Source organism: Triturus cristatus, chromosome 10, assembly GCF_964204655.1.
Source record: "Triturus cristatus chromosome 10, aTriCri1.1, whole genome shotgun sequence".
Taxonomy (NCBI): Eukaryota; Metazoa; Chordata; class Amphibia; order Caudata; family Salamandridae; genus Triturus; species Triturus cristatus.
Genome location: NC_140593.1, coordinates 1,205,941,588 through 1,205,964,742, shown reverse-complemented (window position 1 = coordinate 1,205,964,742; position 23,155 = coordinate 1,205,941,588). Strand labels below are relative to the sequence as shown.

Genomic DNA, 23,155 nt, shown 5'->3' with positions numbered 1-23,155 from the left:
TCGGTATTTGCACAACTTCTGAGGGCTGCTGGAACAGTTGGCCTGTATGGTGGTTAGGTGGATGGTGTATGAAAAAGCCTCTAGCCCAGTACGATCATCTCCATGGATTCGCTGTGTTCTCTCGCTCCCTGGTGACCAGGTTTTTTGAACGTCTGCTAAACTATTCTTCTATTAACAAGTGCTTTCCTTTTTATTAGGTACGTGCTGGGCCATGAGGCCATGAAGCGGATGCAGAACTCTAATGTCTTGGTCTCCGGCATGAGAGGCTTGGGTGTAGAAGTGGCCAAGAATATTATCCTTGGAGGGGTGAAGTCAGTCTGCATCCATGATCAAGACAATGCAGAGTGGTCAGATCTCTCCTCCCAGGTAGGTGTCCACTGTTCCTCTCCAGCCTCTAATTGTTGGCCTTGGAGAGGAGCAGCCACCCGTAGTCTGCTGCGCATTGCTTTCAAGAGAGAAATGGAAGTACAGCACAAATGCTAAGACCTGCTCACGTGCTGAAGTGGGGCAGAATGCTACTTGGAATTGTCTGAGCCTTTAGTAGTTCATATGTAAAATTAATTTGCTTATGAAAAGCTACATTGAAACCTATCACAGGTCTGGAAAAAGATCAGAAGTTAAATATAGCCGTTAAGACATCCATTGTTAAACGTATATATATTTGCACTACCTATTCTCTTCCAGGGGATCCTCATCAATAGTCATAAGCATTAGAATATTCCCGCCCATGCGCGGGATCCCGGAAACACTATATTGTATGTGCCACACACACACACACACACACAATTGCAGCCTACTAAACACCAGAGCTGAATCATGCCATAAGGAATTTCTACCATACATGAAAAACATGCATTAGAAACAGGAGAAACAATAGCAAAATGTGTTTAGAAACTGTTTTAATGCTCAGCAAACAGTGGAAATCCTCATAAATCACAAAGCATAGGAAGCTCCCAGTCTGAAAAGCTAACCTGTAGCTGCATAGCAATAAACTGACACCGTGCCTTTAAGGCACACCTGACCCCCAGCTTCCCATCATGCCTCAGGGGTGACAGCTAGGTCAGTTGTTCTTTCCAGCTCCTTCAGGAAGGATCCTGGCAACACAGCTCCACTCTTTTTTCTGATTTTTGTCAAAAAATATTTTCACTTTTCACAACTTTTATTCCTTACTTCGACGTCTTTCATCAGTTAAAGTAAGAAGCTGTCTTTTTTTGACAGGTTTGGGCATTTTTTAATATCTTAAAATGCCATCTCTTTTTGACCCTTGCCCTTCTTGTGGCAAAAAGAAGGCCAAGACTGATTCTCATAGGGTCTGTATTCTTTGTCTACCGGTGGACCATGATCTTAAGACCTGTCCTCACTGCCAGAACCTGTCCAGAAGAACTTTGATGGACAGGGAAAGAATTCGCCTGTATGGCCTGGCAGGTAAACCATCTAGAGGAAGATCTCCGGTAATGAAGGGCTCCAAGAGGTCTAGAACGTCTTCTAGAAGCAAGTCCTCGCGTCCTTCTGCTTCAGCGTCGGGCTCGGCGCTGAAAAAAGATCTTCAGGTGGGTCATATTTCCAAGAAAAGACCTTCGACAGCGGGCTCGCCGTCGAGAAAAGGTATGTTGTCGACGTCGAAGACTCGTCCGCCGTCGTCAACCCGGCGACTATCGGCGTCGAGGAGCAGAGACCCTCCGTTGGCAACGATCGGCGTCGAGGAGCAGAGATCCTCCGCTGTCGTCGACTGGGCGACTATCGGCGTCGAGGATTGTCACCCCTCCGTTGTCGAGGGCAGGCTCACTTCCGTCGTCGCAGTTCCATCAGCGATCGACGTAGAGAGCGAGGACTCCTCCGCCGTAGTCAACCAGGCGACGATCAGCATCGGATGAGGTCTCCGTCGTCGTCTCAACGGCGTTCGGCTTCGAGGGCGAGAAATACCCCTCAGCCGTTGTCGCGCAGACCGTCGAGATTGGACGCAGCTCCGCCGTCGTCTAGACTACGTTCGGCGTGTAGAGAGATTCCCCCCCGTCGTCTGCTTCACATCGCCGTTCGACGTCGAGGTAACATTCTTCGCCTGCTCATCGGCACCGGTCGCCGTCTACACAGCGTTCGACGTCGAGCAGACGAGAGGCCCGACCAGCAGGAAGACAGGAGCCCAGATCGACATCGAGAGCACGCTCGACGTCGAGACAGGCCTCGGTGAGGTCTGAGGATGGATCGGTGGTCCTAGTGACGGAGTCAGCTTCGCGCCATTCGTCCTCGCACTCATCCAAGGGGGCTTCTCCAAGGTCCGCTACTCCGCAAGGTCTCTCACGGAGAGAAGTTGCTAGCCATGTCCGCAGGTCTCCTTCAAGACAACGCGAGACCACTTCTGCGGTTCAGCTGTCGCCCAGATGGCTGCTGCCCGTACGTCACTGGCAGGACTCGGGGGCGACAAGGAGGATGCAAGAGTATGCCAGTCTGGCGCATAGATCTCTTCAAAGATTGGTGGACGAAGTAGACTGAGTGAGTCCTCCCAGGCAAGCACGTGTGAAGTCACCTGAGACGGCACCCTAGATCGCGCTCCCCCAGGCGAGAAGATTGTGCAGTCAGATCACGGGCCCGTGATCATCGACGTAGAAGAACACATCTACTTCCTCGACTTCCTCCACCTGGTCCTCAGAGGGATTACTCCTCCACGCTATCGGACAGCCCAGTGTCCAGGGTCTCGCCCATAGACGATATCAACACATACCATGCGGTTCTGCAGAGGGGTGCTCAAACTCAACATTGAGATGTCAGTCCCGCAAGTCACGACGATGGTGATTTTCGAGACTCTTCATCAGAAGACTGCATCTCGACCGCTGCTTCCATTGGTTCCTGGAACCTGCCATGGACACCTTAACTCCAGCAACCATCAAGGCGGTGCCGGCTCGCATCCATAAGAAATATAAGCCGGCTACCTCTGATCAGGTCTTTGTTAAGATGGACCCTCCTGCAGTCTCGGTAATAGTAGCGGCGGCAAGAAAGACTCGCGCTGTATTGTCGTCTTCTTCTGTCCCACCGGATAAAGAGAGCAGAGCTCAGGACTTGTGGGGTCGCAAAGCCTGCACGTCGGCGGCTGCATCCCTTAAAGTCTCCAGTGCGGCTGCGCTGCTCGGCCGTTATGACAGAGCTCTCTGGGACTCTTTGGAGCGGTTCAAATCCAAGCTCCCAAAGGAAGACCAAAAGGATTTCGAGGAGATAGTCACTGAAGGATCCTTGGTGGCTAATCCGACGATTGGCACGGAGGAAGATGGAGCGGTGCTATCAGCGCATTCTTACGCGCATGGAGTATGCGCCAGGAGATCGTCCTGGTTGAGACTAACAGGGCTGAAACCAGATGCGCAGCAGAGAATCTTGAACCTTCCATTCTTTGGCTCTTCTCTCTTCGGCACGCACGCTGATGGAGAGATGAGTCGCATGAAGACCGAGTTGGACACCCTCAAGGCGGTTAGGTTGGAGAAAAAGGAGTTCAGACGCCGCTACAGACCCAACCAGCGCAAGGGGCCTCAACAGAGGGTTCAAACCCCTCAGTGGTCCCAGAATAAGACTCAGGGAAAGTCACCGTTTCGGGGAGGAAAGTCCAACAGAGGTAGAGGGGGCCACCAACAGCAGTCCTCGACCACGTCGAGAGCAGGAGGGAAGTCATGAGCAGTGGCTTCCTCTGCCGCCGTTGTCCACTCCAGTGGGAGGAAGTGCTTCACAACATCTGGCAGAGTGGGACAGTATCACAAGATCGCTGGGTGCTGAATATACTGCGCAATGAATAGGCGCTTCATTTCCGTGCGCTTCCAAAGGACATACCACCAAAAAAGTCCCGTCCTCACCAGTTACAGCTGCTTCGAAAGGAGGTGAGGGCCCTTCTTTGAAAGCAGGCTATCGAAAAGGTTCCGCCTTCTCAAATCAGAAAGGGAGTGTACTCCCGGTACTTTCTGGTCCCCAAAAAAGATCAGGAGCACAAATTTCGGCCGATCCTGGACCTTCGTCTTCTGAACAAGGTCTTAGTCAAGGAGAAGTTTCGCATGTTGGCACTTCATCAAATATGTCCACATCTGCAAGTAGGGGATTGGATGTGTTCGGTGGACCTCCAAGATGCGTACTTTCACATTTCCATTGCAAAGCGTCATCGCAAGTACCTGCGGTTTGTGGTCGGCCACAAGCATTATCAATACAAGGTCCTGCCCTTTGGACTCAAGTCGGCTCCGCGAGTCTTCACCAAATGCATGGCAGGGGTGGTAGCTTTTCTTCGCAGAAAAGGTCTCTTCATCTACCCATACTTAGACGACTGGCTGCTGAAAAGTCCATCCCAGCAGCAGGTGAGGCAAGACTTCCAGATCTGTCTGCAACAGTTACACGATCTCGGCCTTCATGTCAACATGGAGGAGTCAGTGCAGCAGCCCACCCAAACCATCCACTACCTTGGCTTCTGGACACAAGCGTGGGAAGAGCGTATCCTTCGGAGGAGAGACTGTCCTCAATGAAACGGAAGTGCAGGCTCCTGCTCCAGGTGCAGAACCAGTCAGTCCGGCAGGTGGCATCCCTGCTGGGATCCATGGCGTCCTGCATCTTTCTCATTCCCAACGCCCGGCTGAGGATGCGGCCTTTGCAACAGACTCTGGAGGACCAGTGGGATCAGTCAACAGGTCGCTGGGGAAGATCAGATATGTCTCTCCCAGGCGGAGAAATCCTCCCTCACATGGTGGACTCAGCAGCGCAATCTGATGGTGGGAGTCCTTTTTCTCCAGCCACTTCCAGTGCAATCGGTCGTGACAGATGCGTCTTTGCAAGGCTGGGGGGCACACATGGGATGCCTTCAGATACAAGGACGGTGGTCGGCGAAGGAACAGACCTACCACATCAATATGCTGGAGCTCCGAGCAGTCCACCTTGCTCTGAAAGCTTTTCTACCGGCAATCGAGTCCGATTCGGTCCTGGTCCAGACCGACAACACGACGACCATGTTCTACCTAAACAAACAGGGTGGAACTCTGCACTCAGCAGGCACTTCAAAGATCAGCCAGACTGGGTGCTGCACGACGAGGTGGTGGCGGACCTTTTCCATCGTTGGGGTCGTCCGGAGATAGATCTATTAGAAGACGACAAACACAAAATGCCACGCCTTCGCGTCCAGATTCCACCGTCCAGGGACAAGGGGAATGAGCTTTTGATGGACTAGTCAGGGACATATGCCTACGCCTTTCCTCCTCTGCCCCTGATCCCGAACGTGGTGTCCAAGCTACTCCGATCCAGCATGACTATGATTCTGATAGCTCCAGACTGGCCACGGCAGTGGTGGTACCCGGACCTTCTTCATCTGTCGGTACTTCCGCACAGGAGACTACCTTGCAGGCCGGACCTGCTGACCAAGATGGGCAGGAGGATTCTTCATCCCAACCTTCCCTCACTGAACTTGGCAGCATGGCTCCTGAGGTCCTGCAATACGGACATTTGAAACTGCCTCATGATTGCATGCATATTTTGAAAGAAGCAAATAGACCCTCCACAAGAGCGTCATATGCGTTCAAGTGGAAGAGGTTTTTTCTTTGGTGTAGAGAACATCACCTTGATCCTACGAAGGGGCAGGAGGACGTCATGCTCCCTTACCTTCTGTACTTAGCAAGATCAGGTTTAAAGTATGCTTCTATCAGGGTCCATTTATCTGCCATTACAGCGTACAGGAGATCTCCTAGTCAGCCCTCTTTTTTCCAGATGCAGGTGGTCAAGGACTTCTTACAGGGGTTGAAGAAGGTGTATCCCCCTGTTCGAAACCCTTCTCGAAACCCTTCTCCTCTGTGGGAGTTGAACCTGGTGTGATCTAACTTGATGGGCCCACCCTTGGAGCCAATCCATAGAGCTTCCTTGCAGCATTGGTCTTGGAAGGCCGCTTTTCTGGTAGCCATTACATCGGCGCACAGAGTAAGCGAGATCCAAGCGCTGTGTACCAAGGAGCCTTACACTGTTTTTCACCATAACAAAGTTGTCTTAAGGGTGCGTCCATCTCTCCCTAAGGTAGTGTCTGATTTTCATATTAATCAGTCCATTTCCCTTCCCTCTTTTATTCCAAATCCAGCGACCCCGGCTGAGCGGTCGCTTCATTCCTTGGACCTCAAGAGGGTACTTAAGTTCTACTTAGAAAGTACCAAGGGCATAAGGAAGACAGATCAGTTATTTGTCAATTTTGGCGCCATGAGAACAGGCTTCCCAGCCGCTAAGAGTACCATCTCGAGATGGATTGTGTCCTGCATTACCTTAGCTTACCAGCTGGCGAAAAGGCCCTTACTGTTGCCTCCTAAGGCGCATTCCGCTAGGGGGAAAGCGGCCACAGTTGCCTTCTTGCATGACGTCCCAATGTCAGAGATCTGCAAGACGGCAACCTGGAAATCGGTTCATACCTTTGAGGCACTACTGCCTAGAATCTGATTCCAGGGCTGATGCTCAAGTAGGCCAAGCCTCCTTGAGGAATCTATTTGGGTAGCTTAGTTTTTTCTTTCTAAGCCTACTGATCACTTTCTGTTTTTTGTCCTTTGCCTGCAGGGAGATGAGGTGAGGCTCGCTATTCTATTGCTTATGACTATTGATGAGGATCCCCTGGAAGAGAAGGATTAGTTCCTTACCTGTAATCCTATTTCTCTTCCAGGGGTATCCTCCTCAAAGTCATAAGCATCCCTCCCGCCTCCCCGGACAAAGGATTGTTATAATTTGAAGATATTGTTAATTCTTTGTACCATGGCTTTTTCAGTCCCCGCAAAGAACAACTGACCTAACTGTCACCCCTGAGGCATGATGGGAAGCTGGGGGTCAGGTGTGCCGTAAAGGCACGGTGTCAGTTTATTGCTATGCAGCTACAGGTTAGCTTTTCAGTCTTTTTAGACTGGGTGTTTGCAATGCAGCCTGGGAGCTTCCTATGCTTTCAGTGATTTATGAGGATTTCTACTGTTTGCTGAGCATTAAAACAGTTTCTAAACAAATTTTGCTATTGTTTCTCCTGTTTCGAATGCATGTTTTTCATGTATGGTAGAATTTCCTTATGGCCTGATTCAGCTCTGGTGTTTAGTAGGCTGCAATTGCTTGTTTTTATATATATATATATATATATATGTGTGTATATGTATATGTATATGTTTGTGTATATATGTATATGTGGGGCGGGATCCCGCGGGAATATTCTAATGCTTATGACTTTGATGAGAATACCCCTGGAAGAGAACTGGGATTACAGATAAGTAACTAATCCTTCCAGTACTTCCTCTGTGCTCTGCCTTGGACAGCAACAAAGGGTCAGTTGGCTAGGGCTGATCATTTGGGAAAAGTTGTGTGCAGGCAGCACATGTGAAGGCATTGACTTGGCTGCTGATGTAAACACGATGAAAGTCATTAAAAGGCACTGCGAGGGGGAGTACAGAGGGATGGATAGGTGTCACTCCATAAAATGTGCATTGTTTTATTTACATTTTTGCCTCTTTAAGGGACATTCCTTTATTTTGCACAGTAAAGCAAGAATAAGTATGACTTGTTTAATTGCTGGAAATGTATAATAGGCATGCTGTTTGTTTCAAGCAGATTGTTTGAGCTGAAGCAAACATTTATTCAACTTTTTTTAAGGCCCCTCCCTGCTTGAATAGAGGTGCTCCCAGGACATAGTTGTATAGTTTACCGTTACAGCGGCCTTATCACGGGTTGAGGCTGTAACAGTACCCTTTATCTCCTTTTGTAGCACCTGTCCCTTAGTTCTGCAGACTTTGTATTGTACTGCTATGGGGTATATTACAAAATAATAATTTCTTTGGTTTATTTTTGATTTGTTGTGTAGTTCTATTTGCGTGAAAATGATCTGGGCAAGAATAGAGCTGAGGTCTGCCACCCACGCCTTGCTGAGCTCAACAACTATGTACCTGTCTCCACTCACACAGGCCCGCTGACTGAAGATTTCCTTGTCAACTTCCAGGTACTGTTGTTTTTCCTTAATACCAGTTGGGGTGCGTTGACTCTGTCTTGGTTTGGTGGCCATTTCTGTCTTGAGTGAAATTTAATGTGACTAATCTCCACAGTTTGCTGTGTCTCCTGGTAAGTTTTGACTGCAAGTATCCAGTACCATGTTTTTCTTCCTTGACTGCAGGTAGTTGTTCTCACCAACTCTTCCCTTGATGAGCAGTTGCGAGTGGGCGATTTCTGCCATGACAAATCTGTAAAGTTCATTGTTGCCGACACCAGGGGCTTGTTTGGGTAAGAAGCAGCAATTACTCCCTGTTCTTCTGTCAGACCTAAGTTTTTGGCTTTTAGCAACTGGAAACATTCACTGATTTGCAAACTTAACTGGACAGCAGTTTGCATCTTTTCCATTGGACAGTGACTTCTTGAACTATGCCAGTGCCGAGATACAAAGTAGGGATTCAAGCAATCTGATACCAGTGAGGACACTGACTCAATGCTGATATTTCATGTTCGCAACTCACAAGGAATTCCTATGCAATTTTAAACAAGATTTGTCCCATACCACTGTCCCACCAATGCAGGGACTCAACCACTGTCTTTTCTCTTCTATAGCCAGCTGTTCTGTGACTTTGGGGAGGATATGGTGGTGATGGACGTGAACGGGGAGCAGCCGCTGAGCGCCATGATCTCTATGATTACGAAGGTAAGAGTGTGCTTGGCATAGAGTGCCGTCTCACACTTGTCATGAGACTGTATCGTTGATCCCTCCTTGCCCATAACGCTTGTTTAATTTAAGGGGTTGAAACGATGGCCTTTGTCCTATGTGTCAGTGTGGTTTAATTTAACTTTGTTGTCATGCTACATATATTTTTGGGAAGGATGGGGAACGCCTGTTTTGCAGCGTTATCCTATTACATTTTCTCCTGTGCATTATTCTCCATTGTTGCCTGGGAAACTTTGTGAAATTGTTTGATTTTGGCTGTTGACTAAAGGCACAGCCAGCATGACTCACTAGCATTTCAGTACTAAGTCTTCACTGACCCAGTACATATGCTGCAGGAGGTTTGGATTGCGTGCTGAGTGCTAGCAGTCAGGTGCTGAATATGATAAAGCTACCATATGCAGCAATGGGGCAAAACCCTGGCTTTATCTATCCTTCTACCATAGGAAGAGTAGGTCGTCAAAGTGAATGTTAGCAGCACAGCTGCTGTATCTATGCATCTTTGAGATTTTGGGTGTGGGGGGGGGGGGGGGGGGGGGGAGAGGTGTTCTAGACCCGGGACAATACATAGTTTAAATTATTTTCAAATTGTGAAAAATTGCAGATAATGACTAGCAGAGTTTGTAATTTATGCTTGTGGTTTGTTCTCAGAAGCAGGTAAAAAAATTAAATAAGCACGCACTCCCATGGTATGGTAGAAACACCCGCTCAAGGTATGGCATAAACTAAACATTCATGCACGAAAAACAGGTGCTGCTCTGAACTGTAGAGCTCACGAAGTAGAATATTGTGTAGAAGCACCAGAATCTATCACAAAATACCTTTTCGCAAAGGCACACAGTGCCTCAGACAATATGCTTTCTACAGCTTAAAATAACAGATTCCTCGTGTCTTGAAGAAAACAGAAAAGTCTGTCTGAGTCGGAGCACAGATGGGTAAAGTTGAGCAAAAACAGCCAACTCAAACTTTGAACCATTACAGAGTAACACCACGCATTGTTCTACATAACTAATAGGGAAGGAAATGTGACAAATTGGTACAGGATATTTGCATACGCTTTTCCACCAATACAATACATATGTTTTGTCATCAACTGCCTCGCATGGCTATCATCTTTATTGCACCGTAGTAGTCTTGACAAACCTTGTACTTGCTTATCACGGCCATGTGGAATTTGCCAGTGTTTCCGAAATTGTTGACGAGGGAGAAGATCAATAAACAAAAATGTATGGATGACATAAAGCAGGCTTGAAAGTGTGAGCTTTGTCAAGTGGTGTCAAGACCACCCTTTTGAAGAAAAATGCATTTGATGCCCCCCCTCCCAAAGGTCTTTATTATTTTTCATTCCTAGCATTGCATTCACCCTCTTCCTGTCAGTATTGAGCTACACCAGGCAAAAAGGTTTTATGCACTTGGGATGTTTGATGGGCCACTCTGTATTATAAATAAAACACATTGTGGTGTGCAAACAATTTAGCTGTGCTACTCCTTGATTAGCAAGCCACTATACATGCAGCCTAGAGCTTATTCGACAATAAAAGAGGCAATGTTAGCATCGGATGGCCGTGTCTCTAGAAATGGCCTTTGTAATAGGCTCCACAACTACAAACTAACACAAGACACTACTTTTAGGATATTTAGTCTTGAAGGGAAGCTTTGGTAGACCAGATAGTTTTAAATGGATGGTTTGACATTACTTGCTCTTTACATCTTCCTCAACTGAGGTGGGAGTGCTGTATAATTGAGGTACCGAATGAACGTTTGTGCTCCAGAAGACTCTACATAACTCTGACAAAGTTTTGTAGTTTGAAAATCTTCTTGCTACCTCTACGATGCCTATTCTCCTATATCCTATCCGTTAGCCCCACCAGTCATTTGCATGATCCCAAAGCCTCCACTAATGACCACATCTAACCCCATCAATGTATTCTATCGCAAAGACACTAAAGCAGATGCATGGAAGTATGTCCTTGATAGGACAAGACTAATACCAATAAACACCAGCAGCCAACAACCATTAGATTAACCACTGATCTTGGGTTCCGGAGCGGCGTACTCCCAAGCTTGAAGCGCTTCAGGAGTAGTAAGTGTTCTACAATTGCAACACATTTTGGTGGCTGATTTGTAAGCCAACATGCCCCAGTAAGCATCTGCTATCTTTAATGATACTTTCTGATGTGTAAAAGTTCTTACAGACCACATGGCTGGAACCTCCTGCAGCACGAGAACTGCAGGAAATGTCACAGCGGCAATAGTTTTCTTTGAAGAGTTTGTTAAGGGGATGGGTACAAGTTGGGAGGGGGATTTGGGTACTAAGAAATATGACACCAAACATACTGTAGTTTATTAACTTACAACTGGGCTATGATCCCATTGCACAGGTGAATACAAAAATGTACATTACTAGAACTGTATAATCAGCAATACCTTTATGTAATCTGATATGGATGTACACGCTGTCATAAGAAAAGCAAAAATGTATAACTGAAGATATGATTACATGTGATAAATCCGTAGCACTCCGTTTCGGTAAAAAAAAAAAAAAATGCAGGAAATGTATTTGCATGTACTTATTTACCCAGATGCGGTTGGATTATTTGGGTTACCCCTTTGATATAACGGAAATGTTGATCAGGACAACTTTCGAGACGATAGCAGGACAAGTTGAGCAGGGTCCCCCCCCCCCCCTCTCCATCAAGGAGAAACTACAGAAGCCATGCGTAAAGGATATGACAAGGCTGGGCTCAGTACTGCACACATTAGGGTTCTCTGTAAATGTGGGCAAATCTCTCCCCTCTAGCAACCAAGATAACATTTCCAGCTGAAACACTTAGGGTTTCCACTAGCATCTCTGAGAGGCAAATGGGAGGAAGATATAGGGTGGGCTTTATACGATAGTGAGAACGGGCGCTGGAATTTCCTCAAGTATCAAGAAATGCATACTTTTGAAACTGACAACTTTCTTATTATTCACAGGGCTTATTTAACACCAAAACAGCTTAACCGCTACTTCTCTCAAGCATGCCTAAGCAGTACCCGCTGCCAGTTGGTCTCTGCAGATCTACAACACATTTTGTGGTCCTGTCCTGCCTTATGCTCTTACTTGCTCTCCATCACACAAGGTTATTTAACTCCAACATTAATACGTGGGAGGGTAGCGCCCTTTCCATATTCAAAAGAAAGAAGCCGCACTAGGCGAGGACGCAGTTTACTGGCATAGCCCTCCTGCTCGCTAAGAGTCCTCACCCTACAGTGGAGGGCGGAACAGGCTCCACCGGAGACAGTGGCACAGGGCAATGCGGAAATAGAGGAAGGCCGATGGGGAGGCACTATGATACGAGGAAGTCTGGCACCTGCGCAAGCCACCCGTCTCCGCTCCCTGGGATGCTTTCCTTGACTACTTTGAGCAACTTCACCGCAGCAGTGACCTCCTACGTGAACCCTACACAGAGTACAGCAGTATTCACTCTCTAGAGTGATAGCCCGAGCCACTGCTTACCGCCCCATGTGTCCCCTGCTCATTTACCACTGGGTCCCCCGGATCCCCCCACCCAAATTGGTTACTTGCTACTTCGGTTCAGAGACGCTGTGTAAGTTACATGAACCACAGACCCACTCAAGACATGCAGCATGACATGGCCGAAACCTAGCTCTGGCCATACCAGTGCATCCGCTGTAGGGGTGCTCCCTTCCTCATCCTAGTAACATTCTCCCTCGCCCCCCCCATTTGCGGGCTCAACCCCAGATAGAGTGGACTTATTGCCCACATTAGATTAGCATGTACACCTCCGTATCTACATACTAATGCATTTTGATGGTTGAGCCTCCTGATTCACAAACCTATAGATGTGCTACTACCCAACTTGTAATTATTGCAAATGTTTTTGTGCCATTGCTTTTTGTTTGAATACTAATTCCTATTAAAAACAAATGTAATAATAAAAATAACATTTTTAGAGGTGGACCTTAAAACATAATTAGCAATGGTATGCCCGACTGCAAGGAGGGTCCAAGTCATACTATCGCAGCTCTGCCTCTGCCAGATGTAATTCTCTGCAAAACTATTAGGGATGATTGTGTCTTGCATCCACCTCCTTCTTTACAAGAGTACCCATAAAACCATTGCAAGAGTGATTAAACAATCAATGATCACTGGCCGTGTGTACGATCTAGTGGATGCAATAGCACAAGTATGCAATGGACTGATATGGTGGAATGCAGTAAACCTGCGCATGGGAATGCCTTTCACAGCTCCACTACCGCAAACCATCTTTACCTCTGGTACATCACACATAGGGCTGGTAGGCACATCGGTACAATCCGAATAAGGGGTTGTGATCAACACGGGCAGCTAGACACATCCACTTATAAAATTGCAATCTCATAACCATGGGGGGGGGGGGGCACTGTATCATATTCCCTATTGGCTTATAACATGGGAATGGGCCGTTGCAAAAGATATTTTACAAACGGCAAATCGTATTCGAGGAGGGAAAAAAACATGCAAGCTGGAAAAATAATCGCATTCGTGACTGGGGAAAAAAACAATCTGTAGTAGTGGCACTTTTCCAACAATAGGGAAAGCCAGAGGTAGACCTAATCGCAATACCAGAAAACACAAAATGCCAATACTTTGCATACAAACACTACTAACTTTAGCCACTAGAGAATCCCCTGTCAATAAGCTTCTACAGGATATTTACATACACCTTTGTCTTGTACTTATCACCCCAGCAGTTCTTCTGGAGTTCAAAACCTCCAACATGCCAATGATTCTCTTTGCTCTGAAATGACCTTGTCTTACTTTACTAACCTTTTGAAAGGACCAATTCTAGGATCCTGCTGCAAAAGCACTGCAGGTGAGAAACACAACCTCTCAGCTGTGTTCGGTTTGTTTTTCTTCCTCATGCTATGCATGTAGCATATCTCTTGAACTGTACAAAAGAGATCTATTGACCTCCTTTCTAACGCATGTGCCTAGGTTGACGATGGTACACGCAGTCTTCCACTTGGACCATCAGCAAGATTTTCACTTGGAATCCAGTTATTTTAACTTTAAGGCCCTAGAATTTGGATGACCCGATTGCATCTCACACATATCATCCCCATTCGAGTGGATGGTTGTAATGAAAACCATACTCTGCTAGAATAAAGATTCAGCTGATATGCTTTATTTGTCTTTCATGTAGATCTCCTGTAGTAGTGCCTTAGTAGTTTACCACTTTACCTACTTCTTACTCCCCATGGGTTTTGGGGGTTGAAGGGGGGGGGGGGAATAATTGTTGTAATTTCACCAGCCACAGATGGGCTTTTGTGTTTCCTCTACCTTTGGGAAGGCACTTCATAATGGATTACAAGCATTTTATCCTTTTCCTGCATGATTACATTTAATGCAAATAAAAATAAACGTTAATACAAATTGGCAAGATCTTGATCAGGTTGGGTCTTTGTGTCCTGGAGGTGCAGCACTCATCCTTGTGGCTCAGCACCACCACTGTATGCTGGTTAAAAGCCCTCCATGTGCTACTGTGCTTGGTGTATATCTTGCTAGCCTTTGTCCTTGCGAAATCTGTCCTAGGGCCTCAACTTCATAAGTTCTGTCCTCGGCAGGACTTACCGAGTAATGGGCCTAGTGTAGGTTTAGTCTACTGTCAGTAAGTCTAGGGAGGTGTGCCTCTTAGTAGACATAGATTGTCACTGTCCATAAATTAATTTGAGCTGGCCTGATCATCATACTTTAGTTCATCCGGCTCTACTCTGTGCACTTTTTGTAGGAGATCTTGGATTTAAGCTTTCTCTGGAAAGTCTTTTAAACTGCCTGTTAGCAGATCCAGTTCCTGTAACTCCATGAAAGGACAGTCCTGTGTGACTCAAGCTAATTGGGATCAGTTGCCTCTGCACTACCTGGGCTCTAAAAGAGGCCTGCAAAGGACCTGGAACCTGTCACCGCTTGCAGACCACCACACTTTTAATCCACATTTTCTGAGATCCTTGCCAGACTACAGATGGTTTATTCAACTGAGCATGTGAATCTATGGAAGATGCCAGAAATGAGTGGAAGTGTACCTAAGCTAGTTTACTTGTTGATTCCCATGTAAAAGATGGTCATTTTCTGTTTAGCAAAATAACTGATGTAGCCTAGATGACCGATCTCTAGGAAAAGTTTGGTATGTTCATAGATGCAGTCCAGAAATTATTTTTTCAATTCAGTGCTTTGTGTTTTCAGGATAATGCTGGGGTGGTTACATGCCTGGATGAGGCCCGCCATGGGTTTGAGAGTGGTGATTTTGTTACCTTTACAGAGATCCATGGAATGGATGAGCTGAATAACTGTGAACCAGTGGAGATCAAAGTTTTGGGTAAGGTTTACTGTGCTTTGTGACTCTGGGGTTTTGCCCTGTACCACCAAATATCATGTCCTTACATTTTGTCTTGGTTCTAGTTTCTCGCTTTCACTGGCTTTGCTAAGCTCCTGTAGAAAATGTCATTTGGCGTAAAAGTTGAAACTGGAGTGGCAATTAGGGATGTGAATTATAAAAAAAAAAAATACTCACACTCACACACTGCTATTGGGGGGGGGGGGGGGGTTTGTATGTTTTTCGCTCGCATGATTTAAGACTGCAAATAATATGCTCTGAAAGACTTGGGCTGTCTCAATCAGTATCCATTTTTTGCTAGAAGTCTGACCCGGTCTCTTCCCATGAGACACTGGTATGGTGATTGATTCTGGCTCCCTGTTTCAGTGCAGTCATTACATGGGTATTGCCATTTCTCCTAACTGAGGCGCAGCGTCAACCCAATGATTTTAGGTTTCTCTCGTGTTGGCAGTGCCTTGAGTATTTGAAATTTTCAAGTTTTCAGAACCACCTTTTTGTTTTCTTCACAGGACCATACACCTTCAGTATCTGTGACACAACCAAGTTCTCAGATTATGTCCGAGGTGGGATTGTCAGCCAAGTGAAGATGCCCAAGAAGATCAGCTTTGTAAGTGGCCTTTACTTCCTTGCTGTGGGAACCTTTATTGTGTGGTTCCAGAGCCTCTGGTTTGTAGTTTAATAAAACATAGTTTCAGTTAATTACTCGAGCTAATCATGAAATGAGCGGCCATTTTTAGCTAATCTCCAAGCTGTATTAGCGGTCTTTGAAATGCTACTGTGGCTGGTATTGAATATCATGCTGTCTGATAAATTTGGGCACTGCACAAAACAATGCTGAAGGATTAGGGTAGACAGGGCCTGTTCTTCTGCTTTTCAGTTGTAGCCTGTTGCTTATACTGAAAATTTAAGTGACCTAAAGACCCTCCTAAAGTCCATGCCTACAGGCCTTAATTTGGGGTCTCTTTGGCCCCCTCTAGCTATCGATTGCTTTCTTTGCTTTAAGGTGCAGCAACCCCTGGAGCTTGCGGGATTAAGGAATCCTCAATTCCTTTCTCCAAGCAGGCCTGTGTCCATCGGAGCAGTGACCAGTACTTTCGCCATCCTGAGCACACCAAAGCAGATGTCTCGGCTCCATCCTTTGCTTTCACCATGTCAAAGAGTCGCCCTCTTTGGATTGAACGTGTGCCCTTGTTTTATCTCCTCAGAAATCCCTGAAGGCATCTCTTGCTGAGCCAGACTTCCTCCTCACAGATTTCGCCAAGTTCGACCACCCTGCCCAGCTGCATATAGGCTTCCAAGGTCTGCATGAGTTCCAGAAGAAACACAAACGTCTACCTAAACCGCGGAATGAGGTACAGTGTAGTCAAGGGTGGGGAAAGCTAACTGACACACTAGGGAGCTTGGGCTTTATTTGTGATCAAATGTAGCTCTAGACATAAGGAATCTCTTTAAAAAAAAATTTTTTTTAAAACCTTTATTATGGGGTGCAAATTGGATTTCTCCTTCATGAGAACTGAGGTGAAAAGACTACATTTTCTGCATTGTCGGATTGTTATTAGTTATATACATTAGGAAAATACTTATTGTGTGGGGTTTGTTCCCTGAACACAGCAGAAAATGATTTTTCAATGAAGTTGTTTCCGATGCGTTACCATTACTTCAAGTAGAAATGTATTGCTTTTCGGGCCAGTCCTTTTTGTAGCATGGTCACTGCTGGTCCCAAAAGTTAGAGAGAGTATCCTGCTCTGAAATGACATCTAACTTGCCCTGTTTGCTTGTAGGCTGATGCTGCAGAAGTGTTGGCACTTTCCAATGCAATCAATGAAAATGCCACCAAATTGTTAAAACAGGAGAAGCTTTTGGAAGATCTTTTGAAGGAGCTAGCCTTCCAGGCAACTGGTGATCTGGCACCACTCAACGCTTTCATCGGGGGCCTGGCAGCTCAGGAGGCCATGAAGGTACAGTTACATTTAAGACTTATGCCAGGCAGCGTTAACAAGGCTTGACAGTTCAGGGGTAGTGATTGCATTGAAGATGTGTATCCAGACGCTTTAAAGAACATGGTGTGTAAGGCTCAGTTTGTCAAACTACAGTGTGATCACTCTACTAGCTGTTTAGAAAGCATGGTGCGCAAAGATTCTAGAGCTAATTGTTGGAAAAGTTAGTGGGCTACATTTGAACAATGAGGGTCTTCATTGGGACTGTCATGGTTTTAAGCTAATTGGAAGTCTTCATCCTGATTGCTTGGGATTTTGTTTTTCTTGTGCATGTGTCCCTGTGGAACTATGGTATGAAACTGTTTACATACTACATTCTAACTCACTTTCTCTGCTGCTACTGTTGTGATCTGTAAGTGATTTTACTGTGTTGCAGGCCTGCTCAGGGAAGTTCATGCCCATCATGCAGTGGCTTTACTTTGACGCAATTGAGTGCTTGCCAGAGACTGGCAAGGAAATTCTACTAACAGAAGAAAAGTGCTGTCCGGTAGGTATGGCAACAGTATTGACTTGTCGTAATCCTCATGCGTAAAAGGCCACCTAGAAGAGATGATGGGTTTTGATATTTAATTGCCAGAGAGACTGCTAGAAGCTTTTATTCTGTATGAGAAGAATGACCACAACAAACAATTAGTAAATTACCTAGTGCTCATTGTTGTAAAAGCAATGGACAAAGAACACACACAGTCACAACATTGGGCAGGTATCAATACATATACAGTGGCTCATTAATACAAGACTAAGGGGGGGACGAATGAAATGTGAGGGGGTGGGGTGTGAGGGGAAGAAGGAATGCCTACTGGTTCTCGCCAAGTAAAGCTCTACAAAGTCTAACTAAGGTCAGTTGCCCATTATCTAGGTAAACTGTGTGTGTTAAGGACACTTGAGTGAATGGTAGGCGTCCATTTGGACTTGGGTGCTGGTTAAGAGATGCTGGCTTATGTTGCCCAGGGTGGACATACCACCTTGCATCTACTCTACCTTGGGACCTCCTGGCCAAAACCTATTCTACCTGATTAGCTGGAGCTGTCATCCCAGTCCCTTTCTTGAAGTAGGTGTTTGAGGCATATGAGCTGCAGATTATACACTGTGCATAGATCGCCATCTGGTGTTGGGCCCGGATGTTTGCAGTTTGTTTTTCTTCTTGGACAGTCTTTGGAAGTCACGAGTTCGGTGGCTCCTCCTTCGGTCCGTACTGCGCATGGGCTTCGGCTCCATCCTCAAATTGTATTTTTCCGCGATCGGGCTCGGAAGTAATAGTTCGTGCTCCGGCTTCGAACCTTTCCAGTTCGACCTTCGACGAAAAATCCTCGTCCATCGAGAATCTTAGACGAAATCGACTTCTTCATCTCTCTCTTCGGCACTTCTTCGATTCCAGGCAGCGGCCTTCGGGCCTATCTCGACTCCGGTCTCGGCCGATGGAAAGGACTCCCTTCAAGAAGTGCCCAAAATGTGGGTCTAAATTTCCCCACACCGACCTCCATCAGGTGTGCAACCTCTGCCTCTCTCCCGAACACGAGGCCCGAGACTGCCCCGCCTGCAAGTCTTTTAGCTCGAAAAAGACTATTCGGGATCGACGAGCTCGACGCACCATGGCGCACTCATCGACCTCGGCTCCACCTGACATCTTTGGAGAAGACACCGGAGCTTCGGTAAGCAGCACACCGAGCTGGAGGACGACGTCGTCCGCGCTTCCGAGGCCGACGACTCTGACGTGGAGATCACACCGGCGCAGAGGGTCGTGAGTACTCTACCCCCTCCCACTCCCGCGCCCATACCGAAAGAGACTCCGGTTACCCCTTCGCCTCCAGGCCTAGGGAAAACCATGCATACTGCTTCCATCACCCCACCTTTGGGCCTGGTGAAAAAGCATCACAAGTCTCCTGGCGGCTCGGGCCTGAGCCAGCCTCCTAGCGGCGCCGAAAAACATTCTTCGGCACCGAAGAAAACCAGCTCCGTTCCGAAGCCATCTGTGTCGAAACCTGGCCTCTCGGTGCCGACGCTTCCGTGTCAAAGCCTGCCTCGGCGCCGACCAAAAAATCGGACACCCCGAGAAAGCACGGCGCGGATAAACCGACGAAGCCTTCGGTTCCGAAAACATCGGCACCGATGGAGGAATCGGTGCCGGAGGAGCTTTTCACACCGGATCCTCTTCAAAAGACTTTAACTAAGGATCCCAGGACTGGACATTTAATTTTGTCTTCCAAGAAAAGATTTTTGGACAAGCCAACTCCTCCTCCACCAGCAAAACGGAAGGAATCTGCCACATCCCCGTTCAGAGCACCCTCCCCACCTCCTCCTCTTCCTCCTCCACCTCCTCCCCCTCCTTCACCCCCTCCATCTCCGCCCCCACCTTCTCCACCCTTGCCTCATCAGTCTCCAACCCCGTCTCCAGACCCTGATGACCACGGAGATCCATTCTATGATCCCACAGATGCCCCGCAGGACCCCACTCCTCCGGGAACACCTGACCCATGGGAGGATTATCACAATCCCGATGTCCCAGATGTGCCTCAGGATGATCTCTATCCATCCAGGTCGTCTCCACCAGAGGACTCCCTGGGGTTCCACCACCTCTTACAACGGGCGGCACATTATCATGGGGTGGAGTTACACAGTGATCCAGTTGAGGAAGACTACTGGTGAGGTACGATAGAGCGCACTATGTTGAGCTGGAGGCTCTCATGCAGCATCTCCCAGAGAAATATAAGAATAAGGCTCATGAACTCATACAAGAGGGAAAAATTATTACCAACACCTCTATTAAATGTGCACTTGACGCAGCAGACACGGCGTCCAGGGCTATAAACACCAGTGTTCTGCTTCGCCGTCACGCCTGGCTCAGGATCTCAGGCTTTAAACCAGAGTTCCAAGCATCTATATTAAACCACCCTTTTGACCAACAATACTTATTTGGCCCAAAAGTAGACGAAGCCCTGGAAAAAATGAAGGATACAGATGCGGCGAAGTCTATGGGAGCCCTGCAATCACAAACCCCTAGACGCTCCTTTCGCCGTTCCTCCTTTCGAGGCTCTGGCAGAGGTTACTCTTCCGATAACCCCTCCACGTCCTACAAGTCCCCTCCTCAGAATACCTTCTCAAAGGGCTACCAAAGAGGTGGATATCGAGGAAACCATAATAAAGGCAGGGGCAAAACCAACTCCGCCCGTTCTGCCACACCGCCCACACAATGACTTTCCCCCGCTCCCACCAGACCATTCCACTCCGGTCAGGGGCAGACTACAACACTTCCTTCAAACCTGGGAGGCCATAACATCAGACAAATGGGTGACCCAAATTATTCGGTCAGGATACTGTCTCGAGCTAACTTCTACCCCCCCCAAATATCCCACCCAGACACCGTGCGATGTCACAAGAACATACCACACTTCTCAAACAAGAGGTACTCTCCCTCCTGCAAAAACACGCGATAGAGCAGTTTTGCAGCGTGAATCTTTCTGGATTCACTATGCTGTGCATTATTCCGCGATCTTGTGGTTGGGTCCGGATTCGTAGTCTTTTCTTTGTTTTTTTTTTTTTTTTTTTTCGTAGCCCAGGTGGGCGTCGACGTCCACCATTTGGTGCAACCCCCGTGACGTCGTCGTGCTTCCTGCGGAAGTCCCACCTTTGGGGCGCCATCTTCAGATTCTTTTTTCCGCCGTTGGGTCTGGATCGTCATCGGGAAGCTCCAGAATTCACAAGAAGGAAGAAAAGCGAGTTTCGTCGATAGAATCACTAGAAGATATCAGGAAAGGAAGAGATTTCTTCAGGAGCGCGAAGAAAGGAGGACCAGCGCCCCTTTTCTTCGACGGCCTTGGAGAATGCACGCTCAGAGACCCTGAGAGCAATGGACAAGACGCCATTCAAGTTCTGCCCAAACTGCCACCACAAGTTCGCGCAGAAAGACCAGCATCCGGTCTGCAACCTCTGCCTACCGGTCGATCACCAGAGTATCGACTGCAACGCCTGCTCAGCCTTCGCGCCGAAGACACTCAGGGTGAGAGAGCGGCAGAGAAGAGCCAACGCCAACATGGAGGGCAAGGGGAAGCCACCGACGCTCTACGATCTGGGCCTCTCCACGGACGACGAGGACAACGTCGCCGAGACAGCCGAAAACTTCACGGTCGTAGAGACCGACAAGAAAAAAGAAGACGAGGTAAGAGAATCGTCGAGCGCAAAACAGAAAGCACCTCGACAACACGAGGGTGACTCGAGAAAAACTGAGTCAAAGTCCACGAAGGGAGCCCCGGCGCCGAAAACTTCGACGTCCAAAGGGGGAACCACGGACAAGAGGCCGAGCGGATCCTTAGAAAAGGACTCCCTGGTGCCGAAAGACGCCGAAAGGCAAGGGTCGTCGAAAGCATCCCATGAAACGGGCCGATCGACGCAGAAAGAACGTTCGACGTCGACGCAAGTTTCATCGAAAAGACCCGCGGTCGACGCCGAAAGCATCTCCGAGATGGAGAAAAAGAAGAGGCGGCTCGAGGCCGAAATGGAGAACATCCTTCAAAGGAAGAAGGAGTTCGACGCCAGGATGAAGGAATTCAAGATTCCAACGGTTTCATCGGCGGACGTCGGTGAGGTCGAAGACGAGTTCGACGCCGAAGGGCTGACAAGGGATCTCGAAGAGGAAGAAGAGCCCTATTATGAGGGAGAAGCCGAGGAAGAAGACCAACGGTCGTTCTACGAATCGGCGGCATCTACCAGCAACGACGTCGAATGGCACGATCGCGACACCGAAAACCCGGAGGAGCCCGTGGACACGTACCCTTCGAGGCCTTCGCCACCCGACGACATCGGGGTCTACAATATGGTGGTCAGGAGCGCAGCAATGGCCTTCGGCGTCAAACTCGACGAGGAGAAACCGAAAGCCGATTTTCTCGTCGAGACACTGCTCCCCATCCAGACAAGGAGCCAGTTCCTCCCCATGCTACAAAGCGTGATGAATCAGGGGAGAGAAGCCTTCAAGGAACCTGCGACCTGCCGGTCGATCACGCCCAGGACAGAGAAGAAATATAAACACTCCTCCCTGGACCCCCCTTACATCAAGGGTAGCGTGACCGCGGACTCCATCATAGCCTCCACGGCCAGGAGAAGGGCCAACGTACCAGCAACTTCGGGCCCACCTCCGGATAAGGAGAGCAGGAGGATTGACCTCACAGGAAGAAAGGTCGAGAGGAACGCCGCAATGCACTGGCGCATGGCGAATTCAAATGCACTCCTCAATAGACACCAATACCAGCACTGGGATGAGATGGGGGAGCTAGTAAAGCACCTCCCCGAAGAATACCGCCAGAGAGCCTCTCACCTGATAGACGAAGGCAAGAACATCGCCAACTCCTGTATAAAGACGGCGTTGGATGGGGCAGAGACTTCAGCAAGACTCATGGCCATAGGGGTCACAGAGAGGAGGCATGCATGGCTAAGAATCTCGGGATTCAAACCGGAAGTGCAGAACAACATCCTTGGCACCCCCTTCAACGGAGAGACACTGTTCGGAGCAACGGTGGACGAAAAGCTCACCCAGCTGAAAAAAGAAAACGAGACGGCGAGGTCCATGGGGGCCCTACAGCTATGGGGAATGAGGCGAGGAAATCCCTCGGAGACCCTACGGTAGGGGAGGAAGCCAGCAGGGGACGTCGCACCAGGCATTCCAACAAAGTCAGCAGGGTGAAGGTCACGGACAAGGTCAGCAGAAGCAAAACTGGCAATATCAACCTCGGGGCCAGTCCTTTCGCGGGAGAGGGAACGGACGTGGCCAAAGGAGGAGAGGGGGCGAACAGCCCTCGACGAAGTGACTCAGCACGCAAGAGGACGCCTTCCCTCGTCAGGACCCCAAGGGTGAGGCGCAAAAAAGTGTCATCAGGGGGAAGAGAAGATTCAAGAGCCTACGAGCATACGACACCAGTAGGCGGAAGACTGAGGTTCTACCTTCAGGAGTGGCGGCGTATAACCACAGACAAGTGGATACGGAACATTGTGCAGTAAGGATACTGCGTAGATTTGGAGAAAAGACCTCCAAACAGGAAACCAAAGGGAAGACTGAGATCTGCCCAAGAACTGGCAATACTCAGAGAAGAAACGCGGAAACTCCTGCAAAAGGGAGCCATAGAGACAGTGCC

The 23,155-nt window shown here is 48.0% G+C and overlaps 1 protein-coding gene across 4 annotated transcripts in view; it reads left to right on the top strand.

Annotated features, from left to right (window-relative positions):
- The window catches only part of UBA1 (ubiquitin like modifier activating enzyme 1), a 363,931-nt gene that overhangs the window by 96,112 nt on the left and 244,664 nt on the right, over window positions 1–23,155 (top strand). For all 4 annotated transcript variants that reach the window (XM_085629693.1, XM_085629692.1, XM_085629695.1 and 1 more), the window contains exons 4-12: window positions 198–366; window positions 7,817–7,951; window positions 8,123–8,229; window positions 8,551–8,641; window positions 14,886–15,018; window positions 15,546–15,643; window positions 16,242–16,388; window positions 16,818–16,994; window positions 17,410–17,520. In XM_085629693.1, coding sequence (XP_085485819.1) covers window positions 198–366; window positions 7,817–7,951; window positions 8,123–8,229; window positions 8,551–8,641; window positions 14,886–15,018; window positions 15,546–15,643; window positions 16,242–16,388; window positions 16,818–16,994; window positions 17,410–17,520 — 1,168 coding nt within the window. The remainder of the gene's footprint in view (window positions 1–197; window positions 367–7,816; window positions 7,952–8,122; window positions 8,230–8,550; window positions 8,642–14,885; window positions 15,019–15,545; window positions 15,644–16,241; window positions 16,389–16,817; window positions 16,995–17,409; window positions 17,521–23,155) is intronic.